A 24504-nucleotide genomic window follows, 5' to 3' on the forward strand; every position below is an offset into this window, starting at 1 on the left:
CAGCAGCACGTAACATGAGTAAAAATTAACCTTTGTTGGGGCAAGCCCCTGAGATTTCATGGTTATTTGTGTGAACAAAAAATCTTGGGGTCTCCAAATCACTAAGCTAAAGGGAAAAGTCAAGCTGGGAACTTCTTAGGCCAAACCTGCCTCCCTTCTATTCAAAGTGATCCGTCTGCTCACTGAGATAAATGTACATCTGATTGCCTCCTTTGGAAAGGGTAATCAGAAACTCAAAAGAATGCAAGCATTTGTTTCTTATCTACCTAAGACCTGGAAGCCCCCTCCTCACTTTGAGATGTCCCACCTTTCTAGACCAAACCAATGTTCATCTTACATATGTTGATTGATGTTTCATGTCTCCCTAAAACGTACAAAACCAAGCTGTGCTCTGATCACCTTGGGCACATGTCATCAAGACCTCCTGAGGCTGTGTCACGGGCGCACATCCTTAACTTTGGCAAAATAAACTTTCTAAATTAACTGAGACCTGTCTTAGATTTTGGGGGTTCACATTTGTTACCCACAACAAGCTGGGTCTAAGCCAACTGATACAGCAACTGGTAAATAACTTCTGTGCTTAGAGTGTGAATACAGCTTGTCTATCTCATACCAAAACCCATGCTCTTTCCACTTGATATATAGAATTGTTTATTGATTTAAAAACCATTTTATTGATTAAACTGGCCTTTGTAGAACTCAGCTGCTCTGAGCTTGTCCACTTCTCAGCACTTAGGGAAAATTTCATTTTATAATCCTTTTTAGTCCTCTTATTCCTCTGTAGCAGAACAATTATTCCACCAATACTGTGGAAAAGTTAGCCTAGTCTGAAAAATATTTCAGCTACAAATACCTAAATATGCAGGATAAAATATGGCTGAGCTAGCAAGAAAGTAAGAGAAATAGTCCAAGTATTTAAACTGCTCTGAAATACTAAAAGACTGAAAATGAAATGAGACCAGGAGTCCAAAGAGAGGTTAATGAGCAGTAACACTAATGACTGTTTGAAGGGCAGGGCAGATCTAGACTGCTGGGGATCAAAGATACACACACAGACACACACACATGCACACACACACACATAACATATATAGGTATATATACATCTATCTAGTTATTTAGAGAGTTTAAAACTTAAGGAAAGTTGCAAAAATAATAGAGTTCCTATATTACCCTTCACGCAGCTTCTGCAACGATATGTCTTACATATTCATAGCACTTTGGTAAAATCAGGAAACTGATACTGGTACAATACTGTTAATACAGGTATAGATCTTATTTGTGTTTTACTAGTTTTGAATATACCACTTTGCATTTTCGGTGTATAGCTCTATGAATTTTATCAGATGTATAGATATGAGTAACTGTCAACACAAAGAAACTCTGTCGTGTTACTAGTCAGACCCTTGTCCCAACCATAACACTTGGCAATCATGGATTCATTCTTCATTGCTATTTTTTTTTTTTTTTTGGCTTTGAGAATGATACCTAGATGGAATCATACAGTATACAACCCTTTGAGATTGGCTTTTAAAAACTCACCACAATGCCCTTGAGATTCATTCAAGTTGTATGTATCAATAGCTCATTACTTTTTATGGCTGAGTAGTGTCCCATGGCATGGATGTACTCCATTTGCTTTCTATTCACTCACTAAGGACTGTTTGGCTTGTTTACAGTTGTGTTTTTTGAGATGGAGTCTCACTCTGTCGCCCAAGCTGGAGTGCAGTGGCACCATCTCAGCTCACTGCAAGCTCCACCTCCCAGGTTCATGCCATTCTCCTGCCTCAGCCTCCTGAGTAGCTGGGACTACAGGTGCCTGCCACCATGCCCGGCTAATTTTTTGTATTTTTAGTGGAGACGGGGTTTCACCATGTTAGCCAGGATGGTCTTGATCGCCTGACCTCGTGATCTGCCCGCCTCAGCCTCTCAAAGTGCTGAGATTACAGGTGTGAGCCACCGCGCCTGGTCGATTTTTATGTATTTTTTAGTAGAGACGGGGGTTTCACCATGTTCCCCAGGCTGATCACGAACTCCTGACCTCATGATCCACCCGCCTCGGCCTCCCAAAGTGCTGGGATTACAGGTATGAGCCACCACACCCGGACTGTTTTCAGTTTTTGACTATTAAAAATAAAGCCACCATGACATTCATGTAGAGTTTTGTTTGAACATAAGTTTTGGTTTGTCTAGGATAAATACCCAGGAATGTCATTGCTGGGTGATATGATAAGCATATGTGCAACTTTATAAGAAACTGTCAAACTGTTTTACAGAGTGATTATGCCATTTTATAGTCCTACCAGCAATGTATGAGAGATCTGGTTGCTCTGCATCCTCACCAGCATTTAGTGCTGTCAGTACTTGTTATTTTAGCCATTTTAATAGGTGTGCGGTAGAATCTCATTGTGGTTTTAATATGCATTTCCCTAATGGCTAATGACACTGAACACTGTTTTACATTTTTATCTGCCATCTGTATATCTTCTTTGGTGAAATGACTATTCAAGTCTTTGATCCATTTTCTAACTGGACTGTTTATTTACTTACTCTGAGTTTATATGGTTCTTTATATATTCTGGATATGAGTCCTTTGTTGGACACGTGATTTGCAAATATTTTCCCCTAGTCCATGCCCTGTCTTTAAGCCTTAGTGTTAATTGCCATGAAAGCACTGTCAACAAAGTCTAGACCTCAGGAAAGGTGCAGAATGGAGTTCTCTGGATATAGTCAAATCACCTGAAGAGTCCAGAACAGGCAAATTAGAAAAACTTCTACACAGCCAAAGAAATAAACAGCAAGCTGAAAGATAGATCTGAAGAAATTAGCCAGAATGTGGCTCAGAGAAACAAAACGATGGAATATTTTAAAAATAATAATTTAAAACCTCAGACGGTTTAACCGATACCTAATAGGAATTCCAGGAGGAGAGTCTAGAGTGATGTTGTCCAATACAATAGTAGCCAATAGTCACATGTCACTACTTAAAATGTAAATTAATTAAAACTAAATGAAGCTAAAAAGGCAGTTCCTTGGTTGTACTGGTCACATTTCAGATGCTCAATAGCCACTGGCTGGTGGCTACCATACTGGACAGTGCAGATATAGAATATTACAGGAAGTTCTACTGGACAGTGCTGATCTAGGCCATGAAACAAGTCTGAACCAATTTCAAAGAACTGGTATGATACAGATGTTTTGTGGAAATAAACTAGACGTTAGAAATTAAAAACAAAATAGTTCCTACTGCCTCCTCTCACCTTTTGCCCTGTTACAATTCCACCTCTCAACGTCTTCATGTTCTTGATGAGAAGCAGAACGTCCGTGCTGTGTTCCACGGCACTAAGTTCCCCAGAACCCGCCAGTCTCTGATGACAGAACATCCTGGACCGCCCCGCTCCACACCCCCACCCACGAAGTTCTCTAAAACACTGACCATGATAGCCTGGGGTAGGTTTCCACTTTAACATTCTGACCAAAATTCTCAACTCGATGCAGTCAGAGTCTGCGCAACCTGGGACCTCGAGCCAAGAAATCCTCAAGTGACCTTACTTGGCAAAACCAACGACACAACCAAATACAGGTCTCAAGCGATATACAGCTCGGTGCTTACCAACTCGGTGCTCATCAACTCGGTCACCGGCCGAGGGGCAGCCCTCTGGCGCCGCAGCGCCGCCTCTCTATGACGTCACACGAGGAGCCCTGAAGTGGCGGTCAAGCTTGAGGCGTCATATGGCTGCGCCTAGTGGGCCGTTCCCTTACAGTTGCTGAGAGGAGGCGAGAGGCGGGGACGCTGAGGCCAAGATCATGTTTGACTGGGAGAGGTTTCCTTGGCAGCAGAGGACGCTAGGTTTGGGATGAAAGAAGCTGGGCAGATGCAAAATCTGGAGAGCGCGAGGGCCGGGCGGTCAGTTAGCACCCAGACTGGCAGCATGACTGGTGAGTGTCCCGGACCCTGCTCCCGCCACCCTACCTTTCGCTCTGTCCTGTGCGTCTCCCGTCATTGAACTCCAGATTCCTTGTCTGCACCTCTTTGCCTCCCCTGCTGCTTCTGGATGTCTCCTGCTCGCCCTCTCCGTGTCCCCTCCTCAGTCGCCAGAACCGCTCGGCTCGGTCGCACCGGCTTTTGAAGTGTGACTTTTTAACCCCTCTTATTTGTTTCTCACAGGACGTAGAGCTGGGGCTCTGAGGTCAAAGAGCCTGAATATTTCCAAAGCGCGCTTTTGCCTTGATTTCCAAATTAACCGCACGTGACGCTTTCCTGTATTTCCTGTATTTCGACTGCTTTACCGTCGAAGGTCAGCGCATTTTTCGGGCTTTTCTTTTAGCAACGCCCCAGTACAGTCCAAAGAAAAGCTTGCACCACGACGACGTCAGATGCGAAGACTTTTCACAGCTTGCTTTGGGTTGTCCCCCCAGCAATGTGTATTAGCTGTACCTTTTTTTCCTGCAGGGTGAGGGCTGGAGAAAGAGGGCCCAACTTTTTAAGTGGAAAAGGAGGTAGCCACGACTAAGACTGAAGCGTCTCCTGCTAAGATACTTCTGACTCTCTTATACCCTGATCTTTTTCTGTGCCTCATGCGAAAGCAGCTGGGCTTATGCTGCAGCACCCAAGTGGCATTGAGATTGGCTCCCTTCTTCGCCATTAGCAACACGTTTTAAAGTGTTTGTCGTCTCTTTTGTAGGTCAGATACCAAGACTTTCTAAAGTCAACCTTTTCACTCTGCTCAGCCTCTGGATGGAGCTTTTCCCAGCAGTAGAAGCCCAGAGGCAAAAATCTCAGGTATAATTTGTTTCATAATTTTTCCCCTTAGAAACGCAATGGTTTAAAATCTGAGTTTATTGCTCCAGTTTCTGTCATACCTAAAACCAAACTTAACAAGCCTTAAGATTTTAAAATTACTTTTCTTGATTAACATGACACTTTATAATTCCTAGCTGTAATAAGTCATATTCCATTCTAAAAATACTGTCTGAGACTGCCATGTTTATCAGGTACTAATGGTATTCATATGTCAGTTTGGCTAATAAGATTATTGTCTATACCACATAATTTCCCCCGATTGTATATACTGTTGGTGTTTTATCTAGGTAGTTTGCCCCTCTGCCACAGAAATATATAAATTGCCTGGAGATAGAGAGCATGTCTTATTTTACCTAGCATATACCCTTTACCATCTACCATTATATGAATGCTAATTGGTTAATGTTGGATGGAAGTACTCTCTTTTTGGATCTTGAAAGACAGGATCAAAATAGATTAGAAATGGGCTGGGTGCAGTGACTCACACCTGTAATCCCGGCACTTTGTGAGGCTGAGGCGGGTGGATCACCTGAGGTCAGGACTTCAAAACCAGCCTGGGCAACATAGTGAAACCCTGTCTCTACTAAAAATACAAAAATTAGCTAGGCATGGTGGTATCCACCTGTAGTCCCAGCTACTCAGGTGGCTGAGGCATGAGAATCACTTGAACAGTTCTCATGGATGAGAATTGTTGGAGGTTGCAGTGAGCTGAGATTGCACCACTGCACTCCAGCCTGGGCGACAGAGTAAGACTCCATTTCAAAAAAAAAATCAGAAATGTATAGTAAGAATAATCATAAAAGCCAATATATTGGAATTGGAAGAATGGACATGCTACATCTTTTCTTTCTCCTACCCTTGGGGCAACAAGGTGCTAGGTTCTCATTTTCCTCCATGCATGGAATGGCATGATGCTAGGTTCTCATCATTTCTGTCTGATAATTTTGGAAGCTTAGGGTGTTGGCATTTATTTTTATAGGGGGCCACGACCATTGGAAAACAATATTAGGTTAAGTTGAGCATTTAAGACATTTTTGAAAGCAGAGGTAAAAGGAGAGGGGTGGGGCAGAAAATTACCCATGGCTTCTCATCACTCTAACAACATTACTGTTAACATTTTGGTACTTCCAATCTTAAGCATGAGGTTTTTTATTTTACTCTTACAAAGTTGTAGTTATATTCTGCATGTACTCGCTGAGGTTTCTAACTTGCCAATAATTCTGCTGAAAGGTTGCTTTAGATTTTCCAGAGAAAGACCATAAATCCTTAAATTGCCACAGTACTCTTAGGAGACTACCCACTCTTTTCATTTTACTGTGGATGAGGTTTTGTGCTTGGCACTGGAGACACAAAGCAGAAAAAACATGGTCTTTGTTTTCTAATGAGAAGAAACACTAGGCATTTAAACAATTAAAATAGAATGGGTGGAGTGAGTACACAGTATAAGCAGAGATGTTGGCAAGACTGGGAACCAGGCTCTATATGGGGAAGTGAAGGAAGGATTCACAGAGAAGGTCATATTTGCACTGAGACATGACGAATGAGTGGACATTTGCCCAAGCCAAGGAACTCTACATGGAAAAGCCTGGAGGAATGAGAGAATTTGTGGTCCTCAGGCCAGAAAGTGAAATTAGGTAGAGGGAAGAGACTGGAAAGGAGCTCGACAATGTAGACAGGAATCATATCATAAAAAGCATTATATGCCTTGCAAAGGAGTTTAGATTTTATCCTATCGATACAGGAATTGCATTGAGGAATTTTAACGGGATGTGAGGATATTCACTTCTCATAATAAAATGATATCTCTTGGCGTAGTTTCCTCCCCCAATTCCTATGTGAAGTGTTTTATAAATAGTAAAACATTATTTAAAATGTTATACATTGTTATTTCATATTTCTTACCCTTATCACCCACTCTGGCTCTACATTTTACTAATGGCTGAGAAAGCTCTTCATTCCTTCATTAATTTTGAAGTTCCTTTATTCCTTCTACTTGTTAATAGCTTAGTATTATTTTATGAAAGTAGATATCCAAGCTGTTAGGGATTTTGTGTTTGTGGGTTTTTTTTTTTTTCCAGATAAAATTTATTTTGAAGAGCCAGATTAGAAACAAATATTTAGAGAGTTAAGACTTTTAGGCTGGGCGCAGTGGCTCATGCTTCTAATCCCAGCACTTTGGGAGGCTGAGGCAGGCAGATCACAAGGTCAAGAGATCGAGACCATGGTGGCCAACATGGTGAAACCCCATCTCTGCCAAAAATACAAAAAGTAGCTGGTCGTGGTGGTGTGCACCCTTAGTCCCAGCTACTCAGGAGGCTGAGGCAGGAGAATCGCTTGAACCCGGGAGGCGGAGGTTGCATTGAGCCAAGATCACACCACTGCACTCCAGCCTGGCAACAGAGTGAGACTCCGTCTCAAAAAAAAGAAAAAGAAAAGACTTTTAAAAACTGAACATATTAGAGATTGAATACAAATTTTGAAAAGACATTCTTTCTTTTGTAAATATCTGGATTTGATCTCATTTTAGTTCTATTTTATTTTTCATACACACCATATCCTGTGCTGAAATTAAGTTTTTTTTCCCAACAGGCACAAGTTATATTTAATTAGTGAAAAATGATATTTATGTTTCTATTAGGAAGGGATTGATTGGCCAACTAATTGTTGAAGTTTGTTTGCAAATAATACACACCCAACTGTTACCTCATACTCTATAGAGAAAACTGTGGATCTGAGAAAACTGAGATAAAGCTTTCAGTTAGCATTTTGTTAAAAAAAATACTACCAAGGAAATTTCAAAACTATGTTAGCAACAAAATTTTATACAACTTTATATCGTGTTTAACAAAAGATCAGGGTTATGAGTCTCTGTTTTCTCCCAAGCCAATGACTCTTAGTTTTCCTGGCATCTCGTTCCTTCATCTGGTGGACACCATGGAAGTTTTCTAAATGAAAAGAAATGTCTTTTGTTCCAAATATTTTATGTGGGATCTTATTTAGAAATCTGACTCATACGCATGTCTATTTAAGCCTTTTAAATGGAAAGTTAAAACACATAGAAATGAGTACAGAAGGCATCAAAACAAAGAACATCCATGTCTTCAGAAAGCCAGGCAACCTGGAAGTAGGATTGACTTGGCTATATGAAAGGTTATCATTCTTAGCTCCTGGTCCTGGAGCTTGCCCAGCTCCTATTCACTGCACTGGTGTCTTTCCAGCTGTGCTCCCACACCCATGTCTCCTGGGACGACAACTCTCTCACCATGGTCTTGGGTAGGCCTCTACTTCTGTTCTTACAGGCCTTGGGACTCTGAGGCACTCGGGGAGGGAGAGCCTCAGGATTACTCTGGCAGTGATCTGGGTGAAATAGGCTTTTGCATGTTAGCTTGGGAACTTGACTATCATTTTTAACATTGTTTATATGAGAAAAATGTGTTTTAAATTCCAAAAAAGGCAGATTTACCAAGTATTTAGAACATGATTGTAGGTTGTCAATTACTTGTCTATTTAATGTCAATAAAGCAGAAGTATATAATTTCATTAGTTCTTCTCATATCATGGCCATTGCAAAAAAACAAGACCAATGATAGTGTGGGGGAAGAATACAGAATGAAAGGGAGCATATTGTACTCCACTTTTATAGTGTTATTTATTGTACAAACATTATCATTGAAACTGAAGACTGAATCAATAGCTGCAACATTTTTAAATGTTTTTTATTTATATTTTAAATGTTTCTCTTGGATTTTCCTTTTTGTACTAGCTAATATCCACATAATTTTGCAGGTAGTTGCAGTCATAGCAGGAATACAATTTTGTATTTGACAGTTTCAGTACTGTTACAGGGTTAAGTTATTTATTTTAAATTATACAATAAGAATACATCTAAATTTCGGCCGGGCGCGGTGGCTCAAGCCTGTAATCCCAGCACTTTGGGAGGCCGAGACGGGCGGATCACGAGGTCAGGAGATTGAGACCATCCTGGCTAACACAATGAAACCCCGTCTCTACTAAAAATACAAAAAAATTAGCCGGGCGAGGTGGCGGGCGCCTGTAGTCCCAGCTACTCGGGAGGCTGAGGCAGGAGAATGGCGTAAACCCGGGAGGCGGAGCTTGCAGTGAGCCGAGATAGCGCCACTGCGCTCCAGCCTGGGCGACAGAGCGAGACTCCGTCTCAAAAAAAAAAAAAAAAAAAAAAAAAAAAAAAGAATACATCTAAATTTCATATACATATAGTATATGCTGCCATTGTGTTTATACTTGTAGAAATATTAAATTCCTCGAAATGTTACCCAATTTTGTGCCTAGTATTTCTTTACCATTTACTATAGTATATTTTTTCCAGTATTATTTGCACATGGTATTCGTAGAGTTGAGTACAAACTTTTTCCTATTAAGAGAAAAAAAACTTCTTTAAGCTAAAGTAGTAAGATTGTTTCACTTAAATTCTTTAGTCTGCTTTTGCTGTACAGAGTAAATAATAGAAACACCAAGATGCAATTAGACATGTAATGTATTGGAAATACTGCTTTTGATACTTTACCAACCTTTTGTCCTACTAAAAGTATTTTTATGAATTACCAAAGTAATAAATGTTTGTTATTTTTAAAATGGACAGAAGAAAAGTTTTATCATAATTCTACCTCCTAGAGACTAATTACTTTTTAAAAATTGTTTCTCAGTCTTTTTTCTCTTATTTTCTTTACTTACATGAGATCATTTAACTCTGGATTCTACCCTTTTCACTTAACATAAGAAAATACTTATACTGTAATGTTAGTATAAACATTAGAGCAGCACCTTAGTCTAGTGTCTTAGAGTAGCCCGTGGTTTTACAGCCAGCCTGCCTGGGTTCAGATTCTGACTCCGCCTTTTACTAGTTGTATAACTTTGGGTAACTTTACCTCTCAGTGTCAGTTTCCTCATCTGTAAAATGAAATGTTACTAGTATATACTACATGAGGCTTTTATGAGAAATGAATGAGTTAATATTTGTAAAGGTCTTAGTGCCTGGCACATGTTAGGTACTATGTGTTTTTTGTTGTTGTCGTTGTTGTTGTTCTTGTCTCCTTATTTATTTATTTTAATAGAGATGGGGTCTTGCCATGTTGCCCAGACTGGTCGCTAACTACTGGGCTCAAGCAGTCTGCCCGCCTCAGCCTCCCGAAGTGTTAGGATTACAGGCATGAGCCACCGCATCTAGCCTCCTGACTCTTTCCATTGTGTCTTCTGGTACCTTATGCTAAAGGCCCTCACTGTACTTTTCCAGAACAGAAGCAATGTAGCATAATGGTTAAGACAATGGATCTTGGGCTGGATCTGGCATATCCACTTATTACCTGTGTGACCATGGTTGAGTTATTTAATCTTTCTCAGCCACAATTTCCTCATTTGTAAAATGGAAATAATAGGAGCTACTTTATAAAGTTATAAGGATTAAATGAGATAATTTAGGGCCTGGTACATGATAAACATGCAGTAGATGTTAGGTACTATTATTATCATCACTCGTATAATTATTACCACTACTAGCACCCACATCCTTACCGTTTTTCCACTGACACCATCACTTCCTCTGCTTCCTGTTCTGTTTGAACAGAAACCTCATTCGCAGAACATGGGTTTTCCTATAAACTTCTTTTTGAAGGTTGTTTCTTTTCTAGCATCCAGCACTTGTTCCGTAAGACTAGCAGGTCAACATTTACAGAGTTTCCCATTCCTACTTTAAAACTTTATCAATTTATTAACTATCCCACCAATTTTTTTTTTTTTTTTTTTGAGACGGAGTCTTGCTCTGTTGCCCAGGCGGGAATGCAGTGGCCTGATCTCGGCTCACCGCAGCCTTTCCCTCCCAGATTCAAGCAATTCTTCTGCCTCAGCCTCCCGAGTAGCTGGGACTACAGGCGCGTGCCACCATGCCCAGCTAATTTTTGTATTTTTAGTAGAGACAGGGTTTCACTATGTTGGCCAGGCTGGTCTCGAACTCCTGACCTCGTGATCTGCCCACCTCGGCCTCCCAAAGTTCTGGGATTACAGGTGTGAGCCACCACACCCGGTTATCCCACCTATTTTGGAGCTCACAGAATTCTATGTCACTTTCTTTGTCTTAATCAACTTACTTGATAGTCACTTTCCTGTTTTCATAAATTATAAGCCCTATGAGAGCTGCATCTTGAGCAACTAGGCTGTCATATAGCAAGGGTTCAATAAGTATTTGTTGAACTAATAAATGAAGGACTTTGGTCCCTGCCTCAAAACTTTCTTTCTACTTCTAGTTTTCACTTTTCCCCTCATGGATATACCTATATTAGTTTTCTATTGCTGCTATAACAGATGACCACAAAGCTGGTGGCTTAAAACAACACAAATTTATTATACAGTTCTGTAGGTAAGAGGTCTGAAATGGGTCTTACTGGGCTAAAGTCAAGGTGTTGGCAGAGCCAGATTACCTTCAGACACTCTAGGGGAGAAACTTTCCTTGCCTTTTCTACCTGTGGAGATTATCTGTTTTCCTTGGCTCATGGGCCTCTTCGATCTTCAAAGCCAGCAGTGGCCAGTCAGGTATTTCATGTTGCTTCACTGACTCTCCCACACCCCTCTTTTACTTATAATGACCCTTGTGATAACATTGGGCCAATCAGATAATCAAGAATAATCTCCCCATCTCAAAGTAGGTGGTTAGTGCCTCAGTTCCAGCTGCAACCTGAATTCCTCCTTGCTGTGTAACAAAACATAGTCATAGACTCCAGGGACTGGGACAAGGAGATCTCTGGTGGGGCATTATCCTATCAACCACAGTCCCGATCTAATACTTTTGCTACATAGTTCCTTATCTTCTCTATTCCAATTAATTTACCTCTATTCCACTTTAGTCATTCATGGCCACACTTTGGACTTTTCCATTACTCAAAACTGCCACAATTCTGAAACCATAAACTTCAGAATTTTATTTTCTGATCACAATTTCCAATCCTTCTATGTTTTGGGAAAGTAAATAAAGGTTTATTTACTAGGTAAAGTAGTATGAACTTGATCCGAACAAAGTGGGAAGTCATTGTAGAGTTTCATCATGGAAAAAAAATGGTCAAAGCCAAGGACTCCAGCCTTTAAATATGGGAATGTTGAATTAGTCATATGTCTTATGTGCTAATCTTTTTTTTCCTTAATCTGATTATTATTAGAAAAATGAAGAGGGAAAGCATGGACCCTTAGGAGATAATGAAGAGATGACCAGAGTATCTACTGACAAAAGACAGGTAAATTTTTGTGATTTCACATATATATATGCTCATAATGACAAAGCAAAAGGAATAGTATAAAGTAGAATAAAAGTGCCTCCATTTCTGCTTTCAAGGGAGTTTTTAAAATACTCTTCTAAAAATGGTCTGTATATTTACAAGACTATATGTCACTCCTTTTTAAAAAAAAAAAAGAAAAAGTACAGGTGGGATTATTCTGTGCTATGTCCTACATCTTGCTTTAAAAAAAAAAAAAAAAAAAAAAAAAAAAAAAACTCTGGAGAGTTCATATAGATATGTTAAGAAATACTCTCCCTTAGTTCTCTCACACTTCCACACACCTTGCTGGGTATACCAAGAATGCAAGGCCCTAACCTTGCATTTACTTTACCTAGTAAATAAACCCAGAGTTTTACCTGGGTCATTTCTCAGAGTTGTGTTTGCCGTGATCAGCCCTGAAGGTTGAGGTAATGTCTTCCTCCAGGACAAAGAGCAAACTTTCTTACTTTCTGCTGTGAAATAGTAGGACCCTCAAGCTCAGTGTTCCTTTCCTATAACACTACCCACCCTGTGTTCAGGCAGCTATCTGTGCCCATCTGTATTACCCCTCATGGGGCTTGAGGGCAGGGAAACAGAAATGGTGCTCATACTGACTGCTGTGCTGCAAATAATAAAGTTCATTGTTTCTAACCCGGAAGTTTCATGTTTTCTGCTAATATCTATGAAACAGTAATAGGTTAACTTATTAGTTGGTAAGTAGGGTAAAATCAAAGTGCAGACTTGAAAGATGAACCTTGTTCTTTTTAATACTGTATAGTATTTCCTTGTTACTTTATTCTTTTGAGTTTTCCAGAGGTTCCAATTCATTAGGTGCAGAGTGGAGACTAAGCATGTATGTTTTGAAGAGTTACCTTGATAAATATTCCAAGAGATTTCCTAATTCATTCTGAGTGAGCCCAGTAGAAATATAGAAATAATTTGTCTCAGAATATTTACATGTTTTCATATTAAGAAAGGCCAAGGGGAAAAAATAGTGAATCACCATTTAAGTCAATGTACTAGTCCATATACAAAACATATACAAAACAGACTGTCCCCTTTTGCCCATGTTTTAGTGTAAAACTCTGTGACATAGATGACTTGCCGAAATGTTAGCAAAGTGAAGGAAAATCAAATTCAGAGCAGTGATTCACTGAAAAGATTCAGTCCTCTGGGATTTGCAGTAAATGGAAGTGACGAAATGGAATGCAACTTGAGCTTTTATTTGTTTTGTTGAGTTTCAGATGGAAAAATCTTTGTCTCAAACTTGATATTTTGGCCTTACCTAAATGCAAAATGAAAAAAAACGTATTTTCTAAGGTGAAAAGGACCCTAGACAAAAAAGTGATAAAGTCGACCCAAAAGGTGGTTCTAATAACAAATAAGTTGATGAGTATGCTTCTCACTTAATAGGAACAATTTTTTGTTTTTATGTTTTATTCTGGCTTTATTTCTGTCTACTTAACTAGGAAAATCTAAAGCTGAAATCATCCCCTGCTGCCACTTCCACTGGTCATGTTGATTCAATTTAACAACAGGAGCTCTGTCAGGATCTTTTGATGAGGCAACATTACTTCTTTTCCACGATGATACTTACTGGCCGGGCGCGGTGGCTCACGCCTGTAATCCCAGCACTTTGGGAGGCCGAGGCGGGTGGATCACAAGGTGCAGAGATCGAGACCATTCTGGCTAACACGGTGAAACCCCGTCTCTACTAAAAGTACAAAAAATTAGCCAGGCGTGGTAGGAGCTACTCAGCTACTGCGGAGGCTGAGGCAGGAGAATGGCGTGAACCCGGGAAGCGGAGCTTGCAGTGAGCCCAGATCACGCCACTGCACTCCAGCCTGGGCGACAGAGCAAGACTCCGTCTCAAATCAGTCAATCAATCAATCCAGCCTGGGCGACAGAGACTCTGTCTGAAATAAATAAACAAACAAACTTATTGAAAGTATTCAGAAATCAATAATATTATATACTTTGCATTTGAGGAGCATAAAACTCTAGAAATTTTGGTAGGGAAAGTGTTCACAAATTCAAGGTCAATTTAAAGCTTATTTTAAAAGCCAATATAGATAGGTTTTTCATATTTTACATACATTCCTAGGTATATATTTTGTAAAGTAGAGATTTTTGTATTCCTTTTTAAATGTCTTTCTAGTTTAGGAGATGGCTGGTTAACTCAGAAATGGAATTCCATAAAAGCTTCTCTGTTCCTTCTTTTTTAGATATTTTACAAATTATTCTCCATAATCTCAAACATTTATACTCAAAACTGAAACTGAAACTTGACTAGTTAATATCGCTTTGGTCTGATCCTTAAAGTGATTTCAGATATGCTGCACTGGGGAATAAGTATAGGGTAAAATCCCTTTGGAAGGGGATGGGGAATAGGGACAACCTCTCCTCAGCCCAAGCTCCCCTCATGTAACAGTCAGTCCCCAGCCCAAGGATCAGGTTTACATTCCTTCAGAGGCTTTTGCTGTGAAAACAGCATAGATTATTTTGTGCCTTATGCAGAACTGACTTTTTTTTTTTTTTTTACCTTAGTCTGTTTTATCTGATATTGTTATACCAGCTTTGATTAATATTTGCTTAAGTTGAGACACTTTAGGTTTAATAGTAACACAAAACCTTCACTCAAAGAGATCCACTGGACGTGCTTAGAACCCCAGTCAGTCCGCAGTCTGCAGGGCTTAAATCAGGCTCAGCCAGTCCCTTCTCTGTGGAATACCGCTAAGATAGCTCACGCTCACTGCTCTGACGTCAAGTTCTCTCATCCCTTTTGACACTTGATGGTATGTCTTCCTTCTTTTTGTTTTTATAACTTACCTATAGTAGGAGGTGGGACCCACCTATAGTAGTCTAGACTGCCATAGTGTTAAAAATTGATACAGCCAGTAGTTTCTAGAAATAAATTGAGAATTATCTTTACTTTGGTCAATATCTAAAATATTTTGGAATTTAAGATGACCTCTGCTTTACCATCTGCCTTTTACCATCTGTGTGTCTTTCAGAAAGTCATGTAAACTTTCTGGGCTTTACTTATCCGTGTGTAAAATCAGGGCTTTATATTCTTTATTACCATCTAGAAGCTTAATACTAAATGGTACTACACTCAGGGCTATAAGAAACAAGTCAAATTGACCTAGTTCTTGCCCTTTACTAGGTTATAATGTATCTAATCTTTCACTAGAACAAATTAATGATAATTACATGCTTAATAGTTCGATTAGTAGAGCTTAGGTTTAGAAAATTTCTGGCCTAAAGTCAACACTAAAGTTTCAGAAGCTTTTTGGATCTAATGAGAAATGTGCTTCGTACAAACTCTGTTTAGATAAAGAATTAAACAAAACTTCCATTTTATTAATAATTCAAGTATAATCCATGATGTGATTATTAGGTGTTATAACTAATAAGTTGTTATTTTATATCTTAATGTAGGTAAAGAGAACTGGTCTTGTGGTGGTGAAAAACATGAAAATTGTTGGTCTCCACTGTTCTAGTGAAGATTTACATGCCGGGCAGATTGCTCTTATTAAACATGGGTCAAGGCTGAAAAACTGTGATCTTTATTTTTCCAGAAAACCATGTTCTGCTTGTTTGAAAATGATTGTAAATGGTAAGTGCAGAAAAGGGTTTGTTGGGGATTAAGAGTATTTATCTGGGATGGGCATGGTGGTTTATGCCTGTCATCCCAGCACTTTGGGAGGACAAGGCAGGAGGATCGCCTGAGCCTAGGAGTTCAAGAATAGCCTGTGCAACATAGGGAGACCCCATCACTACAAAAAATAAATTAGCTAGGCATGGTGGTACATGCCTGTAGTCCCCACTACTTGAGAGACTGAGGTGGGAGGATTGCTTGAGCCCAGGAGTTCGAGGATACAGTAAGCCATGATTGCGCCACTGCAATCTAGCCTGGGTGACAGAACAAGACCCTGTCTCCAAAAAAAAAAGAAGAAGAAGGAAAGAGCATTTGTCTGAGAGCAGTGGTGGGAACACATTTGCTAAATACCACAGAGATAATTTAGAAATATATATCTCAAAGTCAGGTGCTATGGCTCGCACCTGTAATCCCAGCTACTCAGAAGGCTGAGGCAGGAGAATTGCTCAAGCCCAGGAGTTCAAGGCTGTAGTGAGCTCTGATCGCTCCACTGCACTCCAGCCTGAGTGACAGAGCAAGACCCTGTCTCTAAAAAATAAAATAAAAAATACATAAATATATATCTGAATACAGTTTGATACATTATAAGAGTAAACATCAGAAAACATGGATTCTAGTGTCATTCATGTCTACTAACCTATTAAATGACCCTCAGTGTATGAGTAGACTAATACTAACTGCTATAACAAAACAAAATTTCAGTGGCTTAGGGTACTAGATATTTATCACTTGTATAATAGTCCAACGCATGTGTTGCTAAACAGCAGGCAGCTTTCTCCATGTGGTTGATTCCTGGGCTAGGCATCTTCTGTCTCATTGCTGTTGTCATTTCTAGGGCTTTGAGTCCTCTGTATCCAGAGGCAGACTGAGAAAGAATGAGTAGAGAGGGTGAACCTGCTTCTTAAAACCCTGACCTGGAAGTCGCATGCATCATTTCTGTTCTCATCCATTATGAGAACTGTTGTTCCCACTGGGCAACTGTCTTTCAGTGACTACTCTACATTTTGGAAGGAGGAACACAAATTTTTAATGTATAGCCATCCATCCACACCAGGCTATTCACTAAACCTCTCTGTGCTTATGATTCTGTTTTGCACCCAGGTATATGCCAACCATTCTTTCATTTAAAAAGTATGCATCCTGTTGCATAGGCATCATGGCAGATCAAAAAACAAACAAAAAAACTAATGTGCTTCCTAATCTTTACCCTCAAGGTGTTATTTGGGGGCCAAAATAACAATTTAATATGATGCATTATCTAGTACCATATCAGTGATACAGGTTGTAGGTGATATTTGGTCTCAGAGGATAAATAGTGATCCCTGCAGATTGCCATATTATGAAAGGCTGAGGATTAAGCTTGATCTTGATGCATCATAGGTAGAGGAAGAGGAGAACAGTGCATTCCTGGTCACGGGGAACAGTGCATATGGAGTCATCAAGTTGTAAGAAGCAAAGTTCTAGGGTCAGTATTTGAAATGGAGAATTATTCTTGGAGAATAGTGGCAGACAAATTATAATGATAGTGGAGAACTTTGAAGAACTGTAGGGCCTTTGAACTTTATCTTATGGAACAGAGTTCCTAGTCCTGTTTTGAGAAAGAGCTATTTTTATTTACATCAAAGCCTTGAGAGTAATGATCAGATCTCTGTCACGGTCAGTGCCTTGAGCTATAAATGGCAGAACTTCTAGAAGAAATGGGTCATGTGGCTAGAAACCTCTTGGCCTGCAACAAGTGTTTTGAGCAGGTAGGTATCTGTGGTAGTGATTATATTCTATATTCTCAACTACAGTTACCAATACATTAAAAAAATAGGTATGAAAGTGGTGGTGGCATTTTTTTCTCCTTTTCCCAACTAACCAGGCAGATTGGACATGTGTTTTATCACTTATGTTCAACTGACCTACAGTTCCTGTTTGTAGGCAATGTGGAGACATTGAAGATTCTTGAGAAAGATGTAACATGATTGAAATTTTTGTTATTGCTGTTATTTAATTGGAACAGGGAGAGATTAGAGATTGGAAGATTGATTAGTAGACCATTGCATTAGGCAAGGTATAAAATAGGATTCAGATGATGACGCTGATACAGAAATGAAAGAATGTGAAAGAACCAAAACATTTGTTGGCTGATCTGTTCTAGATCAAGGGAGAAAAATGAATAAAAGATAGTTGTGCTTTGTGCTGAGCTAACTGTGCTGAAAGCAGTCTTAATAGCCTTGGAGCCACAAATTGGAGGGAAGAATAGGAGAGTGCAGTTCACTGCTTGATGTCTTAAGACATTTGATCCTGACAAGAAAGATAATGAAGTATGGAAAGTCAGGAAGGATCTACAATGGAAATGCTTGTATATTGGTGTTGGACAATATAAAAGCAAAATTGCTATGTTAGATTAGGCTTATGTATTATATTTAGTTATCTTAGGAAGGGAGCATGGCTGAACCCCATGCTACAGCTAGATTACTTTAGTTAGAATTGCTATTACCTCAGTTACAAGGCAAATGTAGCACAGTGGTTCTCCAAGTGTGGTCTGTGGACTCCTGATGGTCCACAAGGTCAATGTTATTTTCATAATAACTCTACCTTCAGGCTGGGCAGGTGGCTCATGCCTGTAGTCCCAACATTTTGTGAGGCTGAGGTAAGTGGATTGCTTGAGCCCAGGAGTTTGAGACCAGCCAGGGCAATATGGAGAAACCCCTTATCTACTAAAAATAGAAAAATTAGCTAGGCATGGTGGTGTGTGCCTGTAGTCCCAGCTACTTGGGAGGCTGAGGTGGGAGGACCACTGGAGCCTGGGATGCGAAGGTTGCGGTGAGCTGTGATCCCGCCTCACCAATGCACTCCAGCCTGGGCCACAGAGCAAGATCCTGTCCCAGAAAGCAAAAACAAAAACACTACATTCATACTAATGGTACCAAAACAATGATAGGTAAAACTACTATTTCCATATCTTTATTTTTATTTATTTTTTTTTTTTGAGAGGGAGTCTCACTCTGTTGCCCAGGCTGGAGTGCAATGGCACAATTTCAGCTCATTGCAACCCCTACCTCTCAGGTTCAAGTAATGCCCCTGCCTCAGCCTCCTGAGTAGCTGGGATTACAAGCGCGCACCACCATGCCCAGCTAATTTTTGTATTTTTAGTAGAGACGGGGCTTCACTGTGTCGGTCAGGCTGGTCTCGAACTTCTGACTCGTGATCTGCCCACCTCAGCCTCCCAAAGTGCTGGGATTACAGGCATGAGCCACCACACCCGGCCTGTTTCCATACCATTAATCAAAACATTCGTGCCATACCGCACTGGTAGTCATTGTACTCTTCACTGCACTCAGAGGAAAAAAAGAAAACCAGTTTTACATAAGAAAGTCCTTGATGAAACAGTAAAAAGTATTAATTTCATTAAATCCCAACTTGAGTCTGCATCTTTTTAATATTCTGTGTGAGGAAACAGGAGGTGGGTATAAAGTGCTTTTGCTACAGACCTAAGGTATGAAGATGGCTTTGAGGAAAACCATGTATGTGATTTATTTGAGTTGCAGACTGAATTATCTACTTTTTTAATGGAATATCATGAACTGACAGTGGTTAGACTTGGATATTTGGCAGATATTTTCTTGAAACTATAGTGAACCTGTCACTTTCAGATAAACAACTGACATTTTTTTGTTGCCAGTGATAGAATTTGAGCTATCAAGTGAAAATTAGAATTTTGGAAAACTCATATTCTCCATTATGAGCCTGACAGCATCTCACCACTTAGACTCTTTTGATGGGATTGGTGGTGATACTAATGAATGGGATTTTTTTTTTTTAATATTGTGGAATCAGTAAATCATTGTTTTCTGGATGACCAATGCACAATGCTACAAAATCATGCATGAGTAAAAGCCATTGTAAGTGCAAGACAGACCAATGGACTTTAACAGTTCAAAAAGTTTATTGGTATGGTTTCAGATTCTACATTGTAACTAACCTTTAAGAAACTATCCCTTGTCAAATTTTTATGTAGTGCCAAAGAAGAATATTCACAAGTGTCTGAAATGGCTGTTAAAATACTCCTTTTTCAACCACATATCTATATGAGGCCAGATAATTTTCATATCCTTCAGTGAAAACAACATATTGCAACAGATTGAAAACAGAAGCAAATTTGAGCATCCAGCTGTTTTCTATTAAGCCAATTTTTTTTTTTTTTTTACAAAGCAAGTTACATTATTAGAATTTTAAGCAATGTATAAGTGATGGAATCATTCTAACAACACATCTATTCACTGCTTACAATTCCAACCAATTTCAGTTCTCTGATATCTAATGACAAGAGCGGAGACCTGTTCAAGTTCCTTCCACCAGTAAGACCCACAGCTCAAAGTTGTGGGAGTGATTAACTGAGCCATAGGCCTTCATACGTTTACCACATTAAAATACCACAGTGTTTTCTTATAAGGTCAACCACCTGGGAACTAATTAACATTAGCATTAAGACTTTAAATAAACTGTTAGGCACAGGGCTAGATCAGGCATTATAAAACTTTGTGGTGCCCTATTCAAGCCACACAAATTCCCAAATATTTTAGCTTGTAACAGATTTGCCTTTCCCCTCTTGAGACAATTATTTGGGTACTTGGTTTTGGAAATCAGGTAATTCATGATGGAAGTTTCCTAGCTGTGATGGTGCTCTAGGCAACTTCAGAGAATGAAGATAGAAATTATGCATGATTATATAACATGAAGAGTTAAATTTCTATTACACACTCAGTTTCCATTCTCTGATTTCTCTTAGCTCTATAAACACATGTAAATCTTCTGCAGAGCTTTAAAGAGCTCTGAAAGGGAAAATACCATTCCATATATGGAATTGATAGCATAGTACAGGCCAGGGGCAGTGGCCCACACCTGCAATCCCAACATTGTGAGGCCAGTGGGAGGACCGCCTGAGGCCAGGAGCCCAAGACCAGCCTGGGCAACATAGCAAGACCCCGTCTCTACCAAAAAAAAAGTAGCTGGGTGTGGTGGTGCACACCTGCAATCATAGCCAATCTGGAGGCTGAAGCAGGAGGATTGATAGAGTATGGGAGTTAGAAGTTACAGTGAGCAATGATGTCACCACTGCACTCCAGCCTGGGTGACAGACTGGTCTCTATTTAAAAAAAAAAAAGGTATAGTGATACACTATTAATTCTATATATGCTAATATGAGATAGCATCCATATAAACTACTATCAAGTCTTTATGTGCCAGCTACTGTAATAAGTCTTTTCAAGTTTAACTCACTGAATTCATAATGAATTATGAGTTAGCTACCATTATTTCCCCCATTTTACAAATAGGGAAACTGAGGCTGGGAGACATTATTTAACTTGCTGGCAAGTTAATTTTATTTAAATTTAATAAACATTAATAAACATTATTTAAGTTACTGGCAGAACTGGTATTTGAACCTACTTAATCTGATTCTAGAGCCTGTGCCATATAAACTCTTACCCACTATGCTATGCTATTCATTAGTATCCATTTAACAATTACTACTATTGCAATAGCTGCAATTATCACTCCTATAGTACAGGGGAATCTATCAAAGAAACACTCAGCTTTCACTTATCTATTTCTGAAAACATTTTTATTAAAATATAAGGTGCATTTCACCGATCTATTTTTATAATTGTCAATTTATTTAAGTACTTTTATTATATGATGTAAGAAAAATGTTTGAAATGTCTTCTGGAATTAACCGGAACAAAATAAATGTGCAAAATTTAGAATAGAATTTTACAGAGTTCATAGGCCACCAAAGCCCATTCATGAAACCCTTCATGAAACCCATTCATGAGGCCAAAGGGCAAAACAAACCCTCCCTGAAAATCTCAATTGGGCTTTTAATATTTAAATTTAAATGTCTATACAAATTCTGCTGCTCAGTTTTGTCCTTCCATTCTTCTTAATTTTCCAGTGAAACTGATAACTATTATTTTTCCTTTTGCTATTAAGCCAAATATTAAAGATATTTGTAAAAATTTAAAACAATCTCATTCTTACAGATTTTTGTTTTGGAAAAATTTTTTTTCATAAAGAAAATGTTATTTATATTAATGTATAACAGATTATTGTTATTTTTAATGAATTAATATTTTAAATTTTGTTTTAATTTTCAAGTATGATAAATATCAGTAGATATATTTCACATAAATAAAAGCTCTTTGTGGTCCTCAATAATTTGTAAGAGTGTTAAGGAATCCTGAGATCAAAAAAATTTGAGAAACTGTGCTTTAGCATTTGCCACTAATACACAAATGTCTGTCTAAAGAGGATTTCCCCCCTCTTCTTAAATCAGGATTACTGGGAGCAACTAAGATGCGTAGATGAAAGGTTTACCATCACTGCTGGTTAGGAAATGGATTATGAGAATTCGAACAGAGGGAAGGTGAAATGCCACCAGAGGAAACACTCTGATATGAGGTTTGAGGCCTTCAAAATTGCTTTGCAGCATAAGCCACAGTGAGTCAGGAGTACCAGGGAGTGGATAGAATGTTCATTTGTTTAACTTAGACTTTTTAGTTCATCAATTATTTTGAAGGGTAGAACATTCTGTGGGCTATCTTTCTATTTGCTTCTGGGTACAATCACAAAAAAAAAAGTCTCTCCTAGCTGAAATTACATGCAGTAATAGCAAAGGGGTCTCTTCGTTGTAAACTGTTCATTAATTGAAGAACATTTGTGTACTTAACTATGTATAAGGCATCTCATCGTTCTATTTCAAATATAAATTAAAATTTTTTTTTCACATTTGTTATCCTGTTATGTTTTCTCTTTTACAAATTGCCTGTTCATATCTTTTTGTCTCTCTTTAGGCCTTATTCTTGTCAATTCATATGTGCTCTAATGAATTGAAATATTTTCTGTATATTAAACATTACTAACCTTTCCTTTGTCACACTGATTGAAAAATGATGTTTAGTTTGTTGTTTTGTCTTTAATTTTGTGAGCTTTAGAAAGTTAATATTGCCCTTCAAGCACCATCCCAACATCACATAAGAATTTTTTCATGTTATAAATTCTTTGTGGACATTTTTGATAACTGTTTTATTATGAGAAGGACCATAATTAATTCAAACATTCCCCTATTTTGGTCATTTAGGTTTTTGGGTTTTGGTTTTTTGTTTAACATTTTTGCTTGCTATTTTAAAGAATGCTGTGCATGCATGAGATTTCTTCTCTATATTTAGAATATTTTCCTAGAATGGATTCTCAGAAGAATTGTCAGTCTGTGGACAGGAACATTTTTAATGCATGGAAGAAGTATTTATTCCAGATAGAAAACTCTAGGCAATATTAGTTGTTCCCTGTAACATTTTAAAAAACAGCCATGGCACCATGGAGGACTCTTTGAGTATATAGTTTTAGCGCTGGGCTTTGGGATCACACTTCACAACACCAGTAATTCCACAAATGCATTCCCAGGAGCTGCGTTAGAGGCTGGGTAACTTTTTCTTGAAAAGGCCAGATAATAAATATTTTAGACTTTGCAGGCCATATGGTGTCCATCACAGCTACTCAACTCTGTCACGCGAAAGCACCCAAAGACTATATAAGTGAATGGGTGTGTGTGTCTGTGTTTCAGTAAAGGTTTATTTATGGACACTGAAATTTGAATTTCCTACAGTTTGATGTGTCACAAAATGTTCTTTTGATTTGTCCAATATTTTAAAATGTAAAACCCATTCTTAACCTGTGAGCTGTACATAGACTGGCAGTGGACTGGATTTGGCCTGTGGGTGGTAGTTTGCCAACCTTCAGGCTATATAATAGGTGACTTGGTAATAGACATTTATTATATTGAGGGTTCTAGATATACTGCAATGATAGGGTGGATTTTATCATGAAAACCCTAAATTCAGTATGTATCTCATAATTACCTTTCATATTTTGTATTTCAGCTGGAGTTAACCGAATTTCATATTGGCCTGCTGATCCAGAAATAAGTTTGCTTACGGAGGCTTCTAGTTCTGAAGATGCAAAGTTAGATGCCAAAGCAGTGGAAAGATTGAAGTCAAACAGTCGGGCCCATGTGTGTGTCTTACTTCAACCTTTGGTGTGTTATATGGTGCAGTTTGTAGAGGAGACCTCTTACAAATGTGACTTTATTCAAAAAATTACAAAAACATTGCCGGATGCTAACACTGACTTTTATTATGAATGTAAACAAGAAAGAATAAAAGAATATGAAATGTTATTTTTGGTTTCAAATGAAGAAATGCATAAGCAAATACTGATGACTATAGGTTTGGAGAACCTGTGTGAAAATCCATACTTTAGCAATCTAAGGCAAAACATGAAAGACCTTATCCTACTTTTGGCCACAGTAGCTTCCAGTGTGCCGAACTTTAAACACTTCGGATTTTACTGTAGCAATCCAGAACAGATTAATGAAATTCACAATCAAAGCTTGCCACAGGAAATTGCAAGGCACTGCATGGTTCAGGCCAGGTTATTGGCATATCGAACTGGTGAGTTACATAGATCGTAAATTGGGGCTGATTGGTTGGGTTGTATTTGTCTCTGAAGTGTTCGTTTCATTTATAGTAGAGTTCATTTACTCAGTTACTACAGTTTTGCTGTTCATACAGTATAGAGAAGTTAGTGAGTCCCTTAGGTAGACAACTCTTTCTCCTAGCAGTTTTGGGATTCCTTGTGGCTTTATATTCAGTACCACATTTCTACATCAGGGCCTCATTAATCTAGGCCCTTCTTTCTGCTTCTTGCTTTTATGA

At 38.8% G+C, this 24504-nt stretch overlaps 1 protein-coding gene and 1 pseudogene across 2 annotated transcripts in view; one reads left to right on the forward strand and one right to left on the reverse strand.

The window, feature by feature from the left end:
- Positions 1-3773, reverse strand: part of LOC126940479 (prolyl 3-hydroxylase OGFOD1-like) — a 48137-nt pseudogene extending 44364 nt beyond the window's left edge. Inside the window, exon 1 of the transcript XR_007720760.1 lies at positions 3614-3773. The product of XR_007720760.1 is annotated as a prolyl 3-hydroxylase OGFOD1-like (transcript). The remainder of the gene's footprint in view (positions 1-3613) is intronic.
- A 24-nt stretch (positions 3774-3797) lies between these two features.
- Positions 3798-24504, forward strand: part of CDADC1 (cytidine and dCMP deaminase domain containing 1) — a 46713-nt gene continuing 26006 nt past the window's right edge. The window contains exons 1-5 of the mRNA XM_050766320.1: positions 3798-3939; positions 4686-4783; positions 11986-12060; positions 15523-15700; positions 23671-24240. Coding sequence (XP_050622277.1) covers positions 3858-3939; positions 4686-4783; positions 11986-12060; positions 15523-15700; positions 23671-24240 — 1003 coding nt within the window. The 5' untranslated portion in view covers positions 3798-3857. The remainder of the gene's footprint in view (positions 3940-4685; positions 4784-11985; positions 12061-15522; positions 15701-23670; positions 24241-24504) is intronic.

Source organism: Macaca thibetana, chromosome 17, assembly GCF_024542745.1.
Source record: "Macaca thibetana thibetana isolate TM-01 chromosome 17, ASM2454274v1, whole genome shotgun sequence".
Classification (NCBI taxonomy): Eukaryota; Metazoa; Chordata; class Mammalia; order Primates; family Cercopithecidae; genus Macaca; species Macaca thibetana.